Genomic DNA, 24,717 nt, shown 5'->3' with positions numbered 1-24,717 from the left:
ACATCGGGCTGCCCCGTCCGCCCGATTTCCATCGACACGCGTGTAAAAACCGCACGGCCGCCCGGCCGTTGATCAAAGGCGAACGAAGCTCGAGGCTCGGGGCTCGAGGCTCGAGACTCCGCCAGATTAGAGAGAGGATAGAAACCTCCTTGTCGTGGTGTTCTTTCGTCGGCGTCGGTCTTTCGTACCGATCTTTCGTCGATCTTCGTCGATCATCGGCGTACTCGTCGTTCCGGTAGGAACCGAGGGACGCGAGGAGGACTCGCGTTTCGTTTCGACCGCGCCTTCTTCGGACTTCCCGGGCATTAGAATCGGAACGCGAGGCGTAAAAAGGCCATCGCCTTTAGAGGCGCAGTTGGATCATCATCGGTTCTCGAAAGCTCGTCGAATTGAAACGAATTGAGGGAGAATCGTCGAATCGAAGGTTGCGCCTCTTGGAGATTTTCGAGATCGTTGCACACAGATATATTACGGGGCGGCGTTCGAACGCGTCGTGATGTGAATTGCCGATGCGAGCCTCGCCAAGTTCGCCGATAATATAGTCGCAGTGTCGTGGGAAGCGAGCGACAGAAGAAGAGGAGAGTCGGCGGCCAAGTGTCGACCAAGTTCTACAAAGTAGAAGTGCCGCGATCGGAGTAGCATAGCCAAGGTTATGGTCGAGATAAACCGAGGCTCGTGGACAGCCCGATAAGACCGGTGGACCGTCGCTCTGGGCGTCCAGATCGCGGCAGGGACGCAACGAGTGCGCGGTTGACTTTGGGTACGATCGGACCTCGCCAGACTCGATCGGCGAGCGCAAAAATCCAGCCGGGGAATTCCAGTGATGTCGATCATCCGGCGCCCGGTGTCGTGCCCCGCCACGATCGTCCAAGTGACAGTTTTCCGCGAAACGATTTAACAAACGACGATCATTACCGATCGTGATATCGACGCGTGGTCGATTCTGATCGACATTCTCACGAACAAGAGCCTGACCTGTTGATCAGAATTATTTACAAACAAGTCGTTACAATCGGCCCGTAAACATTCGTAAGCGTCTGATTCGTCACGCGACGACAGTGATTCGCAGAGAGAGGCGCGTCTATGCGTGTGATACGCGATCGTTGAACCGATCGTGCAAGCGGAACTCGTTCGTAAACGACCAAACGGATCGGCCAAAAAGTCATCGGAAGGTGAGACGGATAGTAGAGAGAGCCGCTCTCGATCGTTCGATCGCTTCATCGATGTCTGCTCCGTGACAACGCCGCCGGGGCGTTGAGATTACGACGGAACTTTGAACGATCGGATCGATAAAAAAACGATCGTTCGCTCGGTTATTAACGAGGTGTCAGGCGACTCCTCCGCTTCGGCTGGCATCCGGCAAGCGGAAAGTGGAGAATGAGCGCCGAACCCCGAGTGAATATATTCCGGTCGAGTGAAAACGAGATTCGGTGCGTGTGGCCGATCAAGTTTCGTCAGTGATACCAAGTCTCCACATCTTCTCCCAGTCTGATCCCCGTGAGAGGAAAGGGGAACTTTTGAAAGAAGACTGTCACCGACTGTCGCCGACTGTCACCGGATGCCAAGAGGGAAGGTATCCTCGCGACGTGATTGAAATCGACTGGGACGATCGACACGGACGATCAACACGGTGTAAAATCGGGGGGCGCGAGTCATCCGGTGTTGCCGCGACACTCTTCGCCGGTTTATACTGGAGCTGTACTTGCCGTACGCACCACTGCCGGGGGGCGGCGGGATCCTCCCGGCGGTGAGCAGCGGGCCCGGTTCAGGAGGGTGTCGTCCGGTGCTGTTGGGTGGCGTCGATCTGTCCATGTCGGCGGCGGTGCAGCCGATCGCCACGCTATCGACGCTGCCGAGTAGCGGTCCGCCGCCGCACAACCCGCTCCACCATACACCCGGGGGACTGGCGTTGCCGCCGTTGGGCTCGTCGGCGCCGGTGATGATGCCGCGGCCGCCGGCCACCGCCATCCCATCCCTGGGCCCGTCGTTGCCGCCTTCCCATCAGGACGCCGCCGATCTGGCCGAGGCTGCGCCCAACCAGGACGTCCTCTTGGCCCTTCTCGCCAGGAACAAGAACTTGGAAGGTAAGGATTCCTTCCACCTTTTTCTTGTTTCTTTCTTTTTTTTCTTTTCTGTTCTTTTGCGCCGAGGAGTTTCGTCCGTGATCCAAGTCTGGTCTCGAGATCGACGTTCGATTCAACTTGGCGGATTCTAGTCTCTGTTCGCCTTGGTCCCAGAGTTGAACCGATTCTGGAGGACTCTTGTCGTCGGCGACAATTTTTGCCTGGCTGTTGTTCTCTGGGATGTCTAATGGCTAATTTTTTTCGTGTAACGTTACTTGGAACGATGAATATTAAGTTAAGGCTGAAGATTTCGTTGCGCGTCGTGTTCTCCGAGTTGGTGACGCAAACAGGAATGTTTGGAAGCTAATTTTGTTAGTTTTGATGTAATGTTACTGGGAACTATATATATAACTTGAATTGAAAATTTTGTTTTAATATTAATGTAATAGAGTAAATTACTGTTCCAAAGCTGCAAAATTTATATATATTATTATTTATATATATTATATATTATATTATTTATATATATTATATTATTTATATATTTATATATATTATATATATATATATATATTATTAACCATGGCAATTGATTGCGGACCGAACCGTATACAACAATTTGTCGCTTTCTTTTTGAACTCGTCGTTGTGATATCACTGGATAGAAAAATTATTGAGAATAAATTTATTATTTGTTTCGCTGAAATATACCTGAGAAAATATTGCAATTTTGGGACGAAAAAAATTCTCGACGTGCGTCATTCCTGCGCACGAGGAGAATTTTAATACAAACAGGCAGCAATTTATAATATCGATCGTATTTATATTTTCAAAATCATCGATGGATATTGGTTACAAGCAAATTCAATTTAACTATCAATTTTAATCTGACCGGCGGTGCAGCAAACAATGAGCAATTTTGTTTTATTCTCCCTCGCGATCCAAAGTTTATTTTCGATTCGCCACTCGTTGTATCTGTCACGTGTCGCGTTATCGTATTCCTCGAGTGCCCGTAGGAATTCTCTCAAAGTTAGGTAACGACTCTATCGTTATTCCGCGCGACTCTAGACACTGTTTTGAAACGTTTCGGCCGCCTATTTGAAAGCGGCAGGAACATCTGATGCAATTCGTTGCAGAAGGTTAACGTTATTCACGTGAAGATTGTACTATCTGTAAATGAAAAAAGAAAAAATAAAAAAAGCAGTATCTGGATCCATAAATTTAAACCTTGATCGCGTATTCTCGCAGAAAATTTTGTCGAAATTCACACGAGGGAATTTATTTCTCTTCAACGCCGCGAGAGAAATGAAATTTCGCAGTGTTTCTTTTCTGAAAAATTGATGAAAAAGAAAACCCATAGTTTTAACATATATATATATATATACCTAGATAAAAAGCTGTGAACAATGATAGTTCAGTTGCTATCGCGAGTTTCCTCTAATATCGGGTCAGGTTGAAATTTTTGTACCGCGAACAGTAGTCGGCTTTTCGATAAGAATGGTCGATCCGAGTGATCGATAAGATAAATGTCCAGCTCGATTGCGAATGATCGTTAACATTTGGGCCATCTTTCCATCGATCTCGAAGTATCCGGTTTTTATTAATAGGAGACGCCAACGTCGAAACATTTAATCTACGTTGTAAAGCTGATAATCTGCGAAGGTGTCGATAGGTTCGTTTCAATCGAAAATAAAAAACAACGCAACGAGGAACGTATATATGTACACATGTGCGTGATTGTACTCGAAAATTACGTAAAAGACATATTTTATTATTTTGCAATGAAATTAAGACGATATAATCTATCGTTCATCATACACATGTGTTGTTGTTGTTGTTGTTGTTGTTATTATTATTATTATTATTTATTATTGATCTATTTAATTTAAATGAATGCAAACACACAAACTGACTGTTTCTGTGCTGAGCACGCGATTTAATCTTTCATTCAGTAGAACAACACGACCAAGCTGAATTCGACGTGTTACTAAATAATACATAATTATTATTGACGTTATTTATTGACATAAACAAAAATCGAAAACAATTCACTTTTCTATAATTTCATCGATATTCCATACTTCCTCTCTAGTTCAGCAAAATCGTTCGTTGTTGTAAGTTAAATTCAACTTCCATTCGTGAAACAGAAAAGGAAACAATTGTGTAATTTTGTTCGACAAAGATTTATTTTCACGAATCGACGCGACCAGTCTATCCAGAAACATGCGACGCCATAATTCACGATGGAATATTTTCATGTTTCGTGTTATCGGCATATTCTATGCGTAATCTCTTGAATTTGGATATATCTGTATATATACTATTTAACTTTAATATAAATGTAGCTATCTACACGTACTATTTATAAGACATCGTTTCACGCGCGTATAAATTTCTATTCCGAATTACTTCGTCAAGTAATTCGATGACTGAAAATTAAACTTTTTAATTATTTCATACATGCCTTTTGCTTGAATAATTTGATTTATTTACATGTTTGAAAATTTCACGGTGTAACGATACTCTGCTTTCTTCATATCTACGATATCTTGACGAATGACCTTGTAGGCTAACGCATCGAAATGGCAGGTAGCTCTTCGCGGTGTAACAAATTACATTTTTCTTTTTTTTTTTTGTTGTTGGAAAGTTAGGAAAATACCAAATTGCACCAATATCGCTTTCGACTTGCAGAAAACGCAGATATTTTTAGAATCGTGGTTGTCGTTTATTGTTATTTTTTTTCTTTTTTTTTTTTTTGTTTTTCGTGGATCCTTCGTTCACGCGAGGCAAGTTATAACGCGTGTATCATTTATGCAGGTGATTTCGGGGCGAGTGGAACAAGGTCGAAGATTCCGTCAATTATGAACGCACCCAAATTCCTTCGTTTCATCGCTACGTTTTGTCGAACGTCGCCCCTCGATCCTCGACGATTTTTAATTCTGAATCTACGAATCTCTCGAAAGTGAAACTCTCCAATCCCGAACAGAATTTCGCTTATTCTCGTCGTTTCGGACTCGACATAAAAATTGTTCATTTAAAGCGATCGAGATTATTTATAAAGACGTAGCTGTCTCGACGATTAATCATTCACGCGGTGATCCTCTCACGGAAGTAAATCTAAACCGAAACTTGTCCTCTATTAATAACCCGTCAAGCGGATTAAACTTAACATTGGGTAACGACGAAACCAAATTTGAATATTGCAATACCTAATATTAGAATTATTTTAGATCTCTTCGAGTGTAACTTTCGCTGTCTTTATCCTCTTGTCCGATCAATTCGAATCTTTATAGTTTGGACGAGGAAAATGAATGAAAGAGTTGCGAGATTTTCTCAAAACGTGAAGTGAAAAAATTCCCAAAAATTCCTTTCTTGATCCTCTCGAGTCTTCAACTTGCAATATTATTTGACGTTAGAATTATCTTAGATCTCTTCGAGTAACTTTGACTGTGTTTATCATCTTGTCCGATCAATTCGAATCTTCATTAGATGGACGAGGGGAAAAAAATTTTCTCAAATCGAAGTGAAAAAATTTTCAAACTCCTTTTTCTCGATCCTCTCGAATCTTTGCATTTTTCTTTTCCTTTTTCTTCTTTTTTTTTTTTTTTTTTTTTCTTCTTTTTTCGTTGTCTCCTTTACGGCGTATTGTTGCGCGGGCAAACTATTGCCGGATATTTCGCCGGTAGACGATCGTCTATTTTTCATCCTTAACGTCACAGTCATTTGAACGGGTGGATGTTTAGAATTATTAATCATTGACACAAGACACCAGCGTGACCAACGTGACATTAATTCTATCGAGGTGTGCATTAGCGTAACGTCTGCTCGTTGCTCTCGTCCAGTATTATACGAGCATCGCGTCTTGTCTCTATATGCAGTTTTAGATTTGTTTCGAGCTTGATCAGCACGATCGTGTGATAATCGTGTCCCCTTACAGTGTCGACGAAACTTCAAAATTGAAATTCCCTTCTGTTACCGTGTAATAAATATTTAAAGAAACGAAACTTGACGACGATCAAAAATATTGCGAGTTGAAATGTCGTCTCGGCGCGTCGATAAGTGATTCGTTTATTCCTCGTACAATGTTTCGTGACCATACAAAGAAACTGTGTGTGTACTTTACAAGAGAAATCCATTTTATTTTTCCTAAGAATAAACTATCGAGTCGCGGACTGCATTTGCAGTGCTTTCGAGCAGAAAATCGTCGTTTCGCTCGACGAAAATATTAATTAAATACAGCCGGAGGACGAGGTCGAAATCGAACGAGTTTCGCAAGTTTCGTCGCTAAATAAGATTGGAAAAGCTCGAGGGCAGGGGGGAGCGGACGCGTTTCATCGATTGTAATATCCTGTGCTTCACGATCGGCCGCCTTTCCATTACCGGGCGCTTAATTAAATAATCGAGGAATTCGACGAGGTTTTACCTTCTGGTGCAAGATTCGACGGATGACGGGGGGCGATCTTAAATCGAGGAAAATACATACGCACGTGTATAAACTTCTCGGTTCGTGCCCCGGGAGAGGCCCAGTTGCACGCGCTGCTCGTTTCCTGGACACCGTTAGAGGCACCGACGACGAAAACAGTTAATAAAACAAACAGTTGCTCGTGCAACTTGCTTTTCAATAAGTCGCGCCGAAACAAGTGTACGCCGTATCTCCGCGTGCAACGAGCTTCTTTTCCGTTTCGGCGTTGAACGTGTGTCCTTCTGCGCCATTAGCCGACTCCTCGCGTGAGCATTAACGTTAGGTTACAGGTGTAACATGTGCCGCGGGAAAAATGTAGAAATAATTCGTTGATTCGGTAGAACGCGCGAGGCGAACGAAATTTACGGGGACGCGACAGTTTCGTCAGCTGTATTTTATTAACGGAGAACGGCGCTCCGTACGGAAATAATCCGGTTGGAAATTGTTCGGGGATAACGGAACGAGATCGGAGCGTTTCGGTATGAATAAAAATGACATCTGAACGCCTCACTTCGTTGCGGCGCGATGGAAAAAGGGATTTTCGAACGGCGTTTAATAAAGATGAGCTTTCATTAGAAGGATCTCGGGCGCGACCTCGGTAACACGAGGAAAGATTTGACACTCGGCGGCGAGAGGGAGGGGCAGAGGTCGCGCAACGAATGGAAACTGATCCAACGAAATTTAATTAACGCCAATCAGCTGGCTCGCTAAACTCCTATTCGATTACGGGAAAAAAAAGAGAAAGATAGAGAAACGGGGAGCCAATGGTATCGTCGACGAGAAGATGAAGAGAAAGCGGAGGGGAAAATCGGTCGAGACACCGATGCGTGGAAAGACGTGGATGGTATCAAAGGGAAATAAAGAGACGGGCGAAAGGGCCGAAGCCCGGTAGTACCGAATGAATACGAAGCGCTGCAAGATCGACTATTAATTAAGCGACACGATTCTGTCGCAGAAAATGAATCTCGATTGAAGCACTCGACCGTTTCCCTTTCTGTCCCTGTCTCCCTTTTCCGTCGGGGATAGCGTTGAAGAAGCGTGCACGGCTCGCTAAAGAGTTTAATGGAAAAGTCTTCTTCAAAGTTAAGATTATTTTGTTCTTAATGCAACTGAAGTTACGCCCGGCAAAATGTGCCCGAGAATTTCCTCTCGTGACAGAACTGGAAATTCTTTCGCTGCTCGTGAAAGTAATGAAATTTGTTCTTCTTGACAGCGTCAGAATCGCTAATTTCTTTTAAAAAAAATTTCAATTTTCGAAAATTATCCCGAGGCTAGAGAATCGTTCGAAGAATTTGAATTTCTCCTCTAGCCTCGTTGTGGTAAAAATACACGAGCGTTTACAATCAAATCGATCGTTGACTTTTGCCTAATTGTAAGTGGAATCGTGACTTTTGTGCGAAATTGTATCTTTGGAAATATAATTAAGAAGATCTATGAACGTAGGTTACGGAGAATCTAAACAGAAAATTGCTCTACACACCGGATATCGTAGAAATCACTTTACTTTGAATGTTTCGTATATTTTTTCGTATTATGTGCAATTTTCTATCTTAGTCCGCAGTCTAGTGATTACACACACCTATTTGTTCTCTTCGTGTCATTTGCAAATGGAGAATGCACAGTGGCAACTGACGGAGAAAAGAAACTTCGAGTGTCTCCTATATGCGCCTTACACACGTTGCAGTGTAATTTATTTCCCAAGGAAACGATAAGGCGACGATCTAAGTACTCGAACAAAATCACGTCATTTCTAAGGTATATTATTCCAGTCGATCTCCCGTTCGTCTCTCGAAATTTTTCCACGTCCCTGGCCCTCGTCTCTGGTTCGTACGCTGCCACACTGGAAACGGTCCTTTCCCAGACCGCGAAATATTCCAAAGTGCAGGGTCGTTACGCGCGTGAATTTTCAACTGGTTGACCGACGACCAAGAATTTCGTAAACGCGGTTCACCAGAGGGGGGTGAAAACGAGCCACGAGAAGCTGGTGCCGCGGCTGCTCGATGCGCCAGCCGGAAACCAGTAAGACAATAAACGCCGTCAGTGGCGGTCGATGGAGCGCGGGAAGGAGGTTGAACGCAAGGTTGTATAAAATCTCATAAATAAAATTCTCGTAATCCCCTCGGGACAACGGAGTCTGGAGCAGGCTTGGGAAGCTGGTAACGACTTATATTCTTCCTTAATTGTTTCCGGTCGTCGGTGGCGACCGTTCTTCCAACCGGTGTGCCGGCGAACGTGGCCGTTTAAAGCCACCGAGAGGAAACGTGCCATACGTTTCGGGGGCGAGCTTACGAGGACATCGACATAGATCGTGCTCAGACTACGACCATTTGCTCCCGCGAACAGACTACGGCCAACGGTGGCTAAAAAGCTCGGCACACACGTGGCGGCACGATGCGGTGCGTAATACCAGAGAGAAACACACGGTGTCTCTCGATAACGAGCCGCGCCTCGTTGCACCCTCGTCTACCATCCCCGAAGCTCGACTCCAACGTCAGTTGGATTTTTCTGCGGGCCGACTCTCGAAGCTTTCCACCCTCTCGGAGCTTTGCGCGGCGATCTGAACGCGAATTGTTTTCGATCCTCTCCTGTTCCTCTTCGCGGATATCGTTATCGCTTGCACGCTGAATTACGAAAGCTTCCTTTTCTCCTGGAATTGCCTTTCTTTTTTCTTCCGTTCGAGGTCTCGTTTCCTGAATTTGGGAGATTTTAGATAAAAATTCGAAAGTGCTGATGATCTATTTCGATTTGGTACTATTTTCTTTTTTTTTTTGTTTCGCTATTTCGACTGGGATTTTTCCCAGCCTCCGTCGAAATATTCCTCTGAAAGAATTTTTTTGCACGTGTCATCGAGTCTTCTAATTAATCGTCGATCGGCAAACTTTCAACAGCTCGTGCTGCATTACGTCTAATTTACGCCAGATTTAATTAGTGCCGGATAGTTTTTGTCAGTTTCTTCGAACTTTCTCTTTGCCTCGTTCCATCGAGGGATCCATCGAGTTTCACATGGAAGTTCGTAAACGAGATGCTACGAAAACTTGATTGATATCGCGTTTCTCGTCCTTTCGAAGAATTTCCCGTTCCCCGCTGATTACTTGGTAATTGGAGAACACGTTGAACGAAGGATCGAATTTATACACAAGGTGCGTGCTAGTTCCAAGTTCCACTCACGGTGTGTTTCTCTTTGCCTCGCGGCGTCCCGTGCTTTGAGGAATTTTCCGCTGCTCTTGGTACTTTTTTAATTGGCGATTAAACCTTTTCACGTTGCTTGGACAATGATTCTTGTGTCTTTGCCGAGGGAACACGAAACCGCGCCGATTTCTTCTAACGAAGAAGCGCCATTCGTTACCAGATACCTCGTTTACCCTCCGTCTGGTTGTGCAAGAAACAACTGAAAAAAGGTAGAGAAAGGACATCTTTGGTTTCTTGGGATAGGGAGAGGAAAAGCTGATAATAAGTGAACGAGGGAGGGTTGGGGAGTGTCGCGGGCTACTCACTAAACGGCGTCTAAAGCTCTGTCCGCAAGCTAAGTAACGAGCTTTCGACCAAACTTTTTTCCCCGAACGGCTGCCAAGTGGTCGAGAAGGTCCCAAGGCGACGAGAGACGAGGCCAGCAACGGAGAGAGAGAAAATAAAGAAAAAAGAAAAAAAAAAAAGGAAAAAGNTCTTCTTTTTTTTTTTTTTTTCTTTTTTTTTTGGAAACGATCGACTCGCTCTAAACACTTCTTGATAACAAATACGGATAGGCATTGGAAATAGTTGGTCCGCGCGAAGGTTTTGTTAAAAGGGCGCGGGTGAGGGCGGGTGGATATTTTAATAAGGTAAGTGCTGCAAGGCCGGTTGCTATGCCATTGGGGCGGTTTAATCATGTAATGTGTTCGGAGGCTCGGCCACCCCACAATCAATACGGTATTGCTTCGGGCACGATAGCGAATGTGCTTAAATCTAAACCTAAATCTAAACTGTGCGAGGCCCAAACAGCGGAACCTAAACTGCACGTCAGTTAACCTTCTCTGCTAGCTGTGCCAGTCGATTAACCATTTTCCACCTAGTCAACGCTCCGCCGTTGTACTTTTTTTTTTTTTTTTTTTTCTAACGCCAGAACCACCACCAGGAAATGACGAAAGTCGGCCAATTCGTTATTCTCTTGGAACAGTTCTGCAGATTTACATTTTTCTCAAATGTACGAAATGTATTTTGCCGCAAGCTTTCTCCTATCCCTCCAATTCCCTTTTAGAGAGAATTTTTGTGTTTTGGTCGTTGGTATTATGTTAGAAAGATAAGAAAAGTGGAGAGTCTTGAGAATGACTGTTTGTAGACAGATCGAGTTGCTATGTATCAATCGCAATGTTAGTCAACAGTACTCGATATTCAACAGATTCATGTCACCGGCTATTATTTCGTAACTGAGTATGAAAAAAATCTGACTAAACCTCGATGTACTTTATTTATACGGAATGAATTTAAACAAAACTTTGTATATCTCTTATAGTATATTTTATACGTGTAATATATTTTAGTAATTTTTTTTTTTTTTGTGTGTGATAAATTGTATAGCAATCGTTTACGTACGTGTAATGGTACACAATAGGTTTTGCAAATTTGCCGGTCTTTGAGGTCTAATATCCGATTAAATTGTCAATTTCCACGTTACTATAATATATTTCAAAATCACTGAGACAATCTGCATGTAATTCATTGAAAAAGTTCTTCATTGAAATTTTCGCCAAAAAAATCGCGATGAAAACATTAATAAATATCAATAAAAATAGTTTTTTTTTTTTATAATAAAGTGAACACGATGAAGAAAGATTATCAGTATCATCCTGTATTACCCTGAGCGTCAAAAATTAAAATAACCAATGCAATTGTAAACACGAGTTAACTCGTGTCAACAAAAAATTGGATCGCTCGTAAAGAGAAAAGACCGTCGTCGTTGTTTCGATTAGATTTCCTGAATCTCCAGCCTAAGAACGTGTTTCATCCTTTCGGATCGTTAACCCCTTACGCTGGCAACTGATTGCGGACCATAACGAGTGACCTAACCGTACACAAAATAAATTCGTCGCTTTCTTTTTCTTTTGAACTCGACGGTACGATATCACTATAGACAGAAATTATTTAGAATTAATAAATTTATTATTTTATTTTGCCTGGGTTGTATTTAAATATACTTAAAACTGAGAAAATATTGCAATTTGGGGCCAAAAATTGTTGACGAGCGTGGCACGTCGTTTCAGCGCAAGCGGTAACTAACTGATTGCGGACCATAACGAGTGACCGAACCGTACACAATAAATTCGTCGCTTTCTTTTTCTGTTGAACTCGACGGTATGATATCACTACAGATAGAAATTATTTAGAATTAATAAATTTATTACTTTATTTTGCCTGGGTTGTATTTAAATACACTTGAAACTGAGAAAATGTTGCAATTTAGGACGAAAAGTTGTCGATGTGCGTGGCACGTCGTTCGAGCGCAAGCGGTAACCAACTGACTGCGGACCATAACGAGTGACCGAACCGTACACAATAAATTCGTCGCTTTCTTTTTCTTTGGAACTCGTCGGCACGATATCACTGAATAGAAATTATTTAGAAGTAACAAACTTATCATTTGTTCTGCCTGGGTTATATTCAAATACACTTAAAACTGAGAAAATGTTGCAATTTGTAAAAATTGTTGACGTGAGTGGCACGTCGTTCCAACGCAAGAGGTTAAAGTGAAAAACGCTGCCCGGATATATTCGATACCTCGAAATCCTGTCTTTCAGCCTGTGACCGATTGTAGCCTGTACAAGCTACGCTGTAAAACGAGAATATACGGCTGACGATAAAAGAAAACACGTGGAGTAGAAAACACACACAGACACGAAACGAAACGAAACGAAATTTTGACTAGGAAGAGACGAGAAGACAGAGAGAGAGAGAGAGAGAGTTAGCGATAGTTTGACAAGGAGTAGAAAGCTCCAATGAGGTTGTCAAGCATCCCTCGGGTAACTGGTAACCATAGGAAACGGTGGCTGGTGGCGAATGGCAGTCGGATGGAGACGGGGGTGGAAAGAAAATGGCGGCTGGTTAGAGGGCGCGTGGTATTCGCGCGGCAGGGGCGGAAGAGTCGGCGGGAAAATGAGGACGAACGTCTGGTATCTTTGTTGGCCGGGAAAGGACGAGGACGACGTATCGGCTTTGCCTCATTCAAAGAGCCAAGAACCTTAAGATTCCTTCTCGTCGTGCTGGCGTGCGTGTGCTCGCTGCTTCACCGCGTCTTTTTCGTTTAAAGGTCGGCCAAAGCCGATGATTGGAAGGCTTGATCGTATTATGGGAGGAAGCTTTCCCGCTAAAGGGCTGCTGAATCCGCGCGCCCGTTTTATGGGATTCGCCCAAGGTTTTCTCTTTTTTTTTTTTTTTTCCTTCTTCTTCTTCTTCTCTCGTTGATCGTTTCGTTCAGAGCCTGTCGTTCCCTCAAGTCGCATATATGAATTAACGTTGACGAGGATCGTTCTTTTGTTTTCTCTTTCAATATCGTTGTCTGACAGCGATAATGTCGACAGTTTTTAAAAGAACAATTTCCTTCCAGCTTCGTAGCTATTATATCGTAATCTGTTATATCGAATCTCAACGGAAAAATGTATACACAATTTTGAATAGCAAACGTACAAAATACAAAAGCGTGTCTCGAAGTTTAGCGTGTTCTACGGGTAAAAATAAAACTAGAATGTGCATTTGCAGACACATTAAACATGATGCACGAGAATACAGTTCGAAACGGAAATACGAGACGTAAAGCGTTTGTATCAATTCAGTTCAATCCAGTGATCCGAATTTCGTATCGACGTTGTCGAATTCCTTCAAGCGTTGTAATTCAATTCGTCTTGTGTAAACAGTAAATTTTGACACGACGCTCTGAGCATGCGACTTGATGAACTCGAACGACATTCGTGTACCACGAATTTTCTCCATCACACCTGTTTCTGTGTTCCAATTGTTTATCAACGCGAAACAATGAAGCCTCGTTGTAAAAGAGTTGCACCGTACTTTCGTGACGGCGAAATATTTCCTTATCAAATTATCGACTCTGATATCAGAAAATTCGCTCGTATCGAGCTTCGTCACGCTCTGTTCATCTTCGTTACAATATTTCAATTTCAGCACTTTTTATTTCCACTCTATTCGATGGAAGTTCGAACGCCAAAGTTTCTCCGTTTGAGGGGCAAAGAATTGATTCGCGACGAACGTGACTATGGGAGGGGGAGAAACGTTAATGGTGGTTTCACTGGGCATCGATTAGAAGCCGCGGGGCGAACAGTAAATTTTCCCGACGTAATAAAAAGTTGGCCGGTCCTTTTTCTTCTCCTCTTTCATAAAAGGAACGCGGGAGAGCGTTTTCCCACCTCCATTTCTCTCTCTCTTTCTCTCTCGAAACGCTCGCGGCCCGCCGAGAAAGGAATTGCTTTCCAAGTCGAAAGTTTTCTGCGGTGGCGGTGGTTTTTCCTATTATTTTTTTTTTTTTCCTCCTTTTTTTTTCTTTTCTTTTATGGTATCGCCGCATCTCCTCCGAGAAAACGAAGCCCTTCCCTCCACCGAGCTCTTTTCCTCCTCTTTTTCCTCTTGCTTTCTACCCCTTTTCGTTTCCTCGCCCCGAGTGACCACTCCGCGTGATACATCGGCCCGCTAACGTCGTTAAACACCGGTTATCGACTCGCTACATAACTGGCTTCCCTTTTTTATGAGAAGAAATTATTGGACGGCACAATGCGTCATTCTCCCTCGATCTCTCTCATCGTTTCTAGAGTCACGTGTGCCGCTGTAACTCGAACAGTCTTCGAGGATACATCGGCTGGATGAAATATTCAGCGATGAGAAATTCGACGTTTTGTACAGGGTGATTCACGTAACGTGGACAGCCGAAGTAACTCTTTAATTAGACGTCTCCTTGAAAAATTGTTTGGTAGGAAAGTTGTATGGTTTTGAGAGAGGCAAAATGTGGCCTGTCGATTTTTTTATGTGCGCTGATGAGGGGTTTCGAGATTTTCAAGGTCAACCTTGTTCTTTTAAACCAAACTGTTAGTTTCGACTTTCGTCGTAGATCGATGGAACATTGAATTCCAAGTGAAAAAGTACTAACCAACATTGGTCTTAAACCTAATAGTTCAGGTTTTTTTATACAGAGCATTTGTTTGCAATAATTAATAAACACAAGTGACTCTAGAATGGTGTCCATTAACACTTATGCGATTTTGAACGGTCAACGACATTCTACACTTCCTCCTTTAACGTTGATAAAAATTTATGCGCCATAATTAAAACCACCGCAGCTCTCGTATCAAACAATTTTTCCGTTAAACGCATAATTCAAAAGTTAGTTTCAGGTGTGCAAGTTACGAATGAATCACCCTGTCTATATATATTTTTTCCTTTTGCATCAAGAACGTTTCGACACCGCCATAAATTCGTCTAAATATTTGTCCCGCCGGCTTGATAAGAAACTTTCATACTGTGTCCGCGGATTTACGATAAAAGCCGCCACGTAAAAATCCACTACTACTAGTTTTATCTACTGTGGAATTCTCGGAACACGACGCCGACTCAGCCGGATGTACGCTCGGCGATAAATTTATTCCTCTTTGATCCGTCGTCATTCTAAATTTTCGATTCAAACAAACAAGACGAAATTTCGCCGCTCCCATCGGTTCTGCCAAATGTTCGTGAAATGCATCCAAGGTTCCTCGTGAAATAAAGCGACGGCGGCGAGGTTGTTACGGCCTCGTAACTCGCGAGGGCAGCGGCGAAAAGTTGGTAAAGTCGAGAGGCGGCTTTCCACGAGCGAGAATTAATGCGACGATAAAATAAAACACCGCGAGGACACCGCGAGAAAGGCAAATGGCGTGTAAAACACCCGCTCCGCTGTCTTTCAGCCACGCGTCCGAGCATCATGTTACTCTCACCCCCTTTGACTTTTTTCCTTTCGTGGCCGAGCCAAGTCCACCCATTTCCGCCCTGACGTTTTCAAACTCGAGGTTTGATCGATAGTTCCTTTTTTTCTTTCTTTCTCGCCCCCTCTCTTGCTCTTGTTTTTCCTTTTTTTTTTTTTTTTTTTTTTTTTTAATTCTTCGGTTTAATACTCGTGGGACCGTGCTGGTGATTCAAATTTCCCCAAATTCGATCATCCGAAGTGGCAACTTGCACGTGTACTGACTCTCGTCAATACTCGAGCATCGAATATTTGGGCTGTTATATTTTTATGAAAAGATAATTCGTAATAACATGGCAATGACAAATTGCGAAGCTTTCGTAGCGTGTCGTTCACTTTTACGTCACGTTTACGAGCGATTTCTCTTCTTTACAACGAGCCCCGAAAATTTCGTACACCTCTTTTTGCGATTTTATTGAACTTTGGATATTAAGCTCGAATGACGAATGAGAGAAATTGAAGAGATCGTAACATTTATATTCGTTTTTGACCTGGTGTTCAAAGTTCGATAAAATCGTGTATCAATTCTTCTTCAAATATAGATTGGATTCAGTCGTGAAAAAAATTTTACCATCGCGAAAACATCTTAGAAATCTTGACTCTGCCACTAGTTACGCAGTATATAAAAACATCTGGGAATAAAACGAGGCATTTTCGAGTTTTGAAACGAACCCGGTTTATTGGTTTTTTTTTTTTTTTTTTTTTGTCAGAANCACGTTGGAATAATCGCGAGAGATGTTGTTCCAAAAAACTCCACGCTTCAGGCTACGTTTCTCCGTTTTTTTTTTTTTTTTTTTTTTTTTTGTCAGAAAATTATAACATAATTTGAATATTCAACGAGAGATCGTTTTGTACATTTCGACATAATATACATTGTACGCGCAGAAATATGTTTGGAGATCTACTCGAGTGGCAACAGATAGATATAACAACTGATTTTGAATTATCTTTAGCAGTAAAACTCCGTAACGATAATTTTTAACTCTTGTACCTTATGTGAAACAGTAGAGAGATGTTAATAAAACGTAAAGACTGTGGTTTTTAAGACGATACCATTTAATAATAATTCATGAGCAAACGTTAAGCATCGAACGCCGTTATAATGAATTTTTAAACAGCGAATCTTGCGACTCGAATGATCGATCTATGCGAGAAAGTCACGGCAGACGCATGCATGTTTCAACTCCGTGAAACTCCGTTCCAAACTGATAACGTCTTCGCGACAAGAATCGACCTCCTTTCCAGAGGCATTCACGCGAGTTGGCACATTTATGTACTAACATTCAGATAACGCTATTATGCTATAATCTGTAGTACATATGTCATTGATTCGGGCGACTAACCGAGAAGGATAACTGGTCCGCGATAAGATTAAGAAACTCGCTCGTCACTGCTACACAACTGCTGAACTTTGATTCAACGATTATTGCTCGTAGTAAAATGCGAAAGAATATTAAGCTAACGTTTGAAGAAAGAACTTTCAAACTGCATTGTATATATATCGCGTCGATTCGATTTGCTTTTACGGTTCAGAGCAATTGGAGAGAATCACTCGCGACAATGTGAAATCAATCGATATGAGTTTGTTAGAAAACGAACGTCTAAGAAAAGAAACGAGAGCTATGAATTGTTAAAGTTGTTCATTTGTCGCGACGTGAAACTATACACGAGGTTGTACATAATTGTAAGACAGACAGGAATTTAAGGCGCTCTAAACGGATCGAGATTAGCATTGGCAATTTTTATAATTAATATTTAATTACAATTCATTATAATAATTATATATTTATTAATGTATATTATATTTTTATAATTAATTATAATAATATTTCACAACGCGATAAAATTGTTGAAAGGTTTCGCGGTTTATTCCGATTGTGAAATGGCAAAAGTGTTCCAAGTGTTGCCTCGGGTCCAATTTTCCAACAGTGTCGAGAAGTTCGTCGCGGTTCATTTACGGGAAATGATAGAAAGCAGCATCTCGTTCGAACGACCGAACGAATTAACCAACTCGAACCAGCCGGAAATTCTCAGCGAGAGGAGCATCGGAATCGGCGGACAAAGCAAATCGAAACGATTCGATCACGGGGTAACCAAGTAAACACGAGAGCCGCAAGAGCAATAGGCAACAAGCAAAATACCGTGTAATCCGAAACGTTACACAGAAAGCTCGAGGGGGGTTTGACGTTTTCGGGTTTGGCTCGTGTTTCGTTGTACGTGGGAACGCGTGACTCGTACAGGGTTGCGGAGGCGAAGAGGCGGAGGGTTGGTTGTTTTTCTCGTAGGCGGTGCTCGTGGATCCTTTCGGGTTTTGCGGCTCGAGTTTTTCAAACTGAACGCCCAAGCCTGTTTTTCCACCGCCACGTGACTCCGCGATGAAGTTTCGTCGGCCCCGTAATCACGTGCATCCCCCCTAACTCTGGCACGCGTTCGTCCCATTGTTACGCGAGTTTACGCGATCACAGATTAAGTAGCTCTTGATGGGAACTAAACACCGTTTAAACCGCATACTTACCATTAGAGACTGTGTAAACGGCGTGTCTGAGTGCCTAAGGTGTAGGTTGGGTTTAGGTTAGGTTCTACTCGTCGCGTAAATAGCGAGTCGAAGTACGCAGGCAGAGATTTTTTTTATGAAAATGAACAGTGTTTCAACAGAACAATCTTACATGTGTTAGAAACAAAAATATGTATCCCAAGGAAAGATAATTTCTATCTATATATTTACTAATGCCTAAGGTTTAAGTTTAGGTTAGGTTAGGTTTTGTTCGTCGAGTCAAAGCACGTAATCAACGATTTTTATAGAAAAGCAGTATTTCGACAATTATACATGTGTCAGAAACAAAAATATGTATCCGAAAGAAAGATAATTTCTATCTACATATTTGCTAATGTCTAAGGTTTAGGTTAGGTTTTGTTTGTTGAGTCAAAGCACGTAATCAACGATTTTTATACAAAGGAAAGCAGTATTTCAACAGAACAATCTTACATGTGTCAGAAACAAAAATATGTATCCCAAGGAAAGATAATTTCTATCTATATATTTACTAATGCCTAAGGTTTAGGTTTAGGTTAGGTTAGGTTTTGTTCGTCGAGTCAAAGCACGTAATCAACGATTTTTATAGAAAAGCAGTATTTCAACGATCATACATGTGTCAGAAACAAAAATATGTATCCGAAAGAAAGATAATTTCTATCTATATATTTGCTAATGTCTAAGGTTTAGGTTAGGTTTTGTTCGTTGAGTCAAAGCACGTAATCAACGGTTTTTATACAAAGGAAAGTAGTATTTCAACAGAACAATCTTACATGTGTCAGAAACAAAAATATGTATCCCAAGGAAAGATAATTTCTATCTATATATTTACTAATGCCTAAGGTTTAGGTTTAGGTTAGGTTAGGTTTTGTTCGTCGAGTCAAAGCACGTAATCAACGATTTTTATAGAAAAGCAGTATTTCAACGATCATACATGTGTCAGAAACAAAAATATGTATCCGAAAGAAAGATAATTTCTATCTATATATTTGCTAATGTCTAAGGTTTAGGTTAGGTTTTGTTCGTCGAGTCAAAGCACGTAATCAACGATTTTTATACAAAGGAAAGCAGTAGTTCAACAGAACAATCTTACATGTGTCAGAAACAAAAATATATGTCCGAAAGAAAGATAATTTCTTCCACTGTTATTTTTGATTTGAAATTAAAAACTAATTTGTGGGTAAATGGCCCTCTTACTCCTATTGAACAAAATGGTTCCATTGATTTAGTTCGTACAATTCTGGCATGTGAATAAACTCTTCGTTATTTGGTACAAGATTCATGCCGCCGATTTAAATTGAATTACATTTAATCTTAAATGTTTGAACGAGTTTTAAACATTAATTCAGGCAAGCGTGTTCTTCGAACAGAAACGAGAATCACATTTTGCGCAGATTGGTCTTGCGACCAAGCCCGTCTATTTGATTTTTTGATATAACACGATTGTATCTTATAATTACATTAAAAATTATAAATTATATTATAAATCGAGTTCGTACAAGATAATAAATGCACCATCTTTATAGATAAATAATATGAAAATAAAATTGAGACGTCTTGCATGGCGTCTTGTCTTAAAATATCGACTCATGCTCGTGATACGAATTATGGTCCCGGTTTGAAAAGAAAAAAAAAATTACAGCAACACCCGTTTAGTTTTAGACTTAGGTTACTAATCTAAACCTAACCCAAACCTTAACCTTAACCTAAACCTAACCTAAACCTAATCTAAACCTAATCTAACCTAAAGCTTTCCTCTTGGAAGTACAAATCACATAGAATGTTCCAATACTTTACACCTAATGTGAGTTACAGTTACAATAATTAATGCTTATCTGAGACATTTGGAAAGAAAATCGTAAAGCAAAGGGTTAAACTATATTTGTATAAATGTCAAAATTAATTAGTTATCTTTGGTCAAACTTCGATACTTCATTAACTTGCTATGTCGATTTCCCATATAAGACACATATATTCGAATTATTATTTTTTCGTCAGAAAATTCTTTTTGTTTCTTATCTATTTTGATTGTATTGAACCATTATTAGGGCTCATACCAAAAATGGTGGTCCTGTGTTACCAACGTAGAAAATAATTCTGGCCATCTTATTTTGTACTCCTCTCGTGATACTTTTTGATTGAAAAAATTTTTAACGATTGTATTTATCGTGACTAGAATGAAGTATAACTTTAAATTTAAATAGTATAACTTTATAGTATAACCATAAAATTACACTTTATAGTATAAACTACTATATAGCATAACTAGAAGTATAAACTACTATATACTAGAAATTATACTATTTATATATCTAGAAACTTTACTTAATACTGTACTATATATATTATAGTATAACTAGAAGTATAAACTACTATATACTAGAAATTATACTATTTATATAACTAGAAACTTTACTTAATACTGTACTATATAGAATAACTAGAAGTATAAACTACTATATACTAGAAACTATATTACTTATATAACTAGAAACTTTATAGTATAAACTACTAAACTAACTTTATAGTATAAACTACCAAACTAACTTTATAGTAGTATAAACTACTAAACTAACTTTATTATAACTACCAAACTAACTTTATAGTATAAACTACTATATAGTATAACTAGAAGTATAACTTTAAACATAAGTATACTTAAGTATAATTCTAATGCAAATGCACGAGCAACTAAATTAAAAGTTAAAATATCGCACAGGTAGATACAGATTGAACGAATGCTTGTTCGTAGGTAAATTATTTACGTTCGCCTCGCGAGTAAAGCGTTGTCGAGCTGAAACATCGCCTGACACAACGTCCCATAAAAACGTTATGGCGTCTGCCTAGTCGGAGCGTTGTCCCAACGTCTTTTTTGAAATCACGCGAGTAAAACCGCAAGCCACAACATAAAGAAATCCCATTTATCAGATTGTCGACTGTTGAACAATCTTCTAAGAAATATTTCAACAGCGCTTTTTATTCATTTTTCATCTCACTTGATCCTTCTTCTTCTCCTCCTTCTTCATCTTTTTTTTCCTTTCTTCAACATTTTCATCGTCTCTTCTCTTTCACATTATCTCGTTTCTTCCATTTTATGTTTATCATTCCGCGAGGATTACGAACGTTATTCTTAAATTTGGTTCTTTATCATTTTCTTTGACAAACTCAAGTCGTTTATTCTTTTCCTTTTGTTTTAGAACGGAAGATTGAAACACCAAGCTGTTTTCCGATCAAGGAAGAAGAACGTGAGTCTCTTTTTAATTTGATATTTCTTTCGCCGTCCGTTTATTTCCGTTCCTTCTTTTTCGTTCTTTCTCGATTTCTCTTCTTCTTCTTTTTTTTTTTTTTTTTTTTTTTTTTTCTACTCGCGCGTTGTCCGCGCAGGCAACAAAATGAAAGATTCATCCTCTCAAACATACGACGTGTGTCTCTAACCCTGTCGCTCGTCACGAATGATCGCAAGCAACTTGAAAGTTTTTTTGAACAAGACACGGTATCAAAAAGATCGGACGAAGATCCCTCTCGAAGCGTCGACCCTTACCTTTTTCAAGTGGGCTATCAAGTAGAGAGGGGCACGAAACATTAAGTACCAGAAGTACCATCGACTCTGTCCCATATGTCGTCGAGGATGTAGTGTCAGACACGGCAGTTGGCCACGGCTCGCTGGTACAATAGCATTGTTACGTGCGATTAGCAGTCGCATTTCGAGTTGTTTATCATCAGCCCGATATAGCCGGGCTATCATCCGAAGTTTCAAAGTTGAGTGGCACGGTTCCCGTGGAAAATGCGGGCGCCTCTAGCCCCTACTTCTCGTCGAGGACGTCAAAGACAGTTTACTCGATACAGTTTCGGACCGTTGCCGATATTATTTGATGAACTATGGAAAGTAAGATGTTTATCTATCAGTTCATGGGGGCACAGTGGAAGACGAAGGTAGTAAAATTCACAATTTTTTTCAAAATTGGGCTTGTTCCAAAGCTCGAAGCCTCTATCTTCAAAGTGCATCGTTCATTTCATTTTTACATCGTGCGACAGATAGTAAGATAAAGACATTTCTCTTGCTATAAAATTCTATAAAGCGTCGTAGTACATAAAAGCATTAGAAAGTTTTTTTTTTTTTTTTTTTTTAGAGAGAAGTTTTAAGAGATTATTGTGAAAGGGAGACTTCAATCTTGTGAAACAAATTTTTTTCAATGTTTTCACGTACCATTTTCGAAAAGGAAAGTATCTCCGTTTGTTCCCCTATCGCTGCGTGATATTTTAAAAAATATTTTAAAATAAAATAAATAAATATAATAAATTAAATAAATAAATATAATAAATTAAATAAATAAATATTTTATAATAAACTAAATAAATAAATAAATTATTTATTTTAAATAAATAAACGATGAATTTGAAAAGTGGGGATACTTCAAGCTTCAAAATATTTCTACGATTTTGTTTGACAAAACAATATTCGAATATTTACTGTCCGAATATTACTGGGAGTCATTGTATGTACAGGGTGGACAAAAAAGTTTGACATGACCTTCAATTTGGTGGAAATATATCTAAAGAACCTATTGCAAAATTAATCTTGATCTTGAATTGAATCAAGGTAAAAAAAAATTATTCTTTTTTTTTTAAGTAAAACTCTTCCAAGAAACCATAAGTCGCAACCTAATAGTTCTTTTGAAAAATAGCAAAAATGTTTCTTAATCGTTCAATACTGCGGACTAACAGCGACTTAATGTTCTGAACACACGTCTATTTTACGTAATTTTTAGCATTAGATTTCGCCAACATTCGATTTTTCATAGTTTGCAGCATCGGTACAAGTCTAAATTTATCTAAATGATAAAACTAACTGTCAATATTATTCGAAATATAAACATCCGCGCGTCGAGAACCATAAAGTCGCTGTTAGCACTCACGCGTCCGCAGTGTTAAATGATTAAAAAACTTTTCGGCCATTTTTCAAAAGAACTGTTAGATTCCTAGGAAAAATTTTACGAGTAGAATACGATGCAAAAAGAAAAAAAAAATTTTTATCGACCTCGAAATTCAAGATTAACGTCAATTTTATCATACTTTCCACGTATGTTATTCGATCAAATCTATGTATGTAGTTCTATCATCCATGATAGTCACGGACGAATTTTTCTTACCACCCTGTACATAAAGTCGGCCAACAAAGTCCCGAAATAAAGAAGCGTAAGTCGTAACAACGCGGAAAGGGTAACACCTACGAAAAAGAGAGAGAGAGAGAGAGAGAGAGAGAGAGAGAGAGAGAGAGAGAGAATGGGATCTTACGTTGCAGAAGGAGAACGCGTGTTACACGCGCGTGCACGTTCATTGGCGCACATGGTGCCAGAAGCGATGGGGCACCAGTTGTCCCGGCACGCTCCTGACACGTGCGGCTCACGTGGCGGCTCGGACGAGTGGATTGTTCATTCCAACGTTTTGCGAGCCATTTTTGTACCAACCTGAACGAACATCGGCCTTGCCCCCATACACGACGCGATAATGGAAAATAATTGATAAAACGAGAAACACACCGCAATCGCGCCGAGACACGAGGATTCTAACGATTCTAACGAGTAATTGCGCGCTTGCGCGTGAAGCATTTCACGTTTTAACGTGATAAATCCATCTGATCTGTCCGTGCAGTGTTGACTCTCGATCAGTTTCTTAACGTAGCGTCGTTAATTCGTCGGATTTGCACCATGAATTTTTTAAATAAAATAGATGAATAGACTAGCGACAGAATAATACATAAATATTTATATATCGAAAGACCAACGTCGGTTTTAAAAATAATATTCCTCTGATTAAGATTCGAAATTACATGAATTCTTAACTTTCGTCATTAACAAAATGGCAATTAACGTTCATTCGTGGACTTGTACCATTATAAATTTTTGTTCGTGTCGAACGAATCTAAATAAATAAACTGATTAAATAAATGACGAATAGACAATAAAATAGTGTGAAAAGTAAATAAATACTTTTATCAAAAAATCAACCATAGTAAGAATAAATTTTGTCTAATTAAGATCTAACGTTGCATGCAATAAACATATAATGAGTCACGTTAATAATATTGTCGAACATTACTTATAGAAACTAATCAATTATTTGCTTCAAAGTCAATTGAATAAAATAACTTTAATCCTAATTTGTAGCCTGTATTTATTTATCTAAAATTCAGACATTCACAATGTTATTAATTAAATAAATGACGAATAGACAATAAAATAGTGTGAAATAAGTAAATACATTTATATAAAATATATAAATATATAAATACACTTATCAAAAAATCAATAAAATCAAAAAGTGAATAGATACATTTATCAAAAAATCAATCACAGTAAAAATAAATTTTGTCTAATTAAGATCCAACATTAGATATAATAAATATATAATGAGTCACGTTAATAATAATGTCGAACATTACTTTTTTTACTTATAGAAACTAATCGAGTATTTGCTTCAATATAAACGAAATGAATTGAATAAAATAATTTTAATCCTAATTTGTAGCCTGTATTTATTTATCTAAAATTCAGACATTCGCAATGTTATTAATTAAATAAATGATGAATAGACAATAAAATAGTGTGAAATAAGTAAATACATTTATATAAAATATATAAATATATAAATACATTTATCAAAAAATCAATAAAATCAAAAAGTAAATA

General features: G+C 39.8%; 1 protein-coding gene across 1 annotated transcript; it reads left to right on the top strand.

The window, feature by feature from the left end:
* Positions 1-1,635: 1,635 nt before the first annotated feature.
* On the top strand, positions 1,636-21,273 carry LOC122530683 (wiskott-Aldrich syndrome protein homolog 1-like; the record flags this gene model as incomplete). The annotated part of the gene is made up of 2 exons (XM_043657842.1): positions 1,636-2,084; positions 21,226-21,273. Coding segments are annotated over exons 1-2 (322 nt in total), but the record flags the coding sequence as incomplete, so codon positions are not given.
* Between the last annotated feature and the right edge of the window lie 3,444 nt (positions 21,274-24,717).

Source organism: Frieseomelitta varia, unplaced genomic scaffold, assembly GCF_011392965.1.
Source record: "Frieseomelitta varia isolate USP_RPSP 00005682 unplaced genomic scaffold, Fvar_1.2 scaffold_352, whole genome shotgun sequence".
Lineage (NCBI taxonomy): Eukaryota > Metazoa > Arthropoda > Insecta > Hymenoptera > Apidae > Frieseomelitta > Frieseomelitta varia.
Note: the sequence above shows the minus strand (reverse complement) of the source record. Positions and strands in the feature narration are given on the sequence as shown.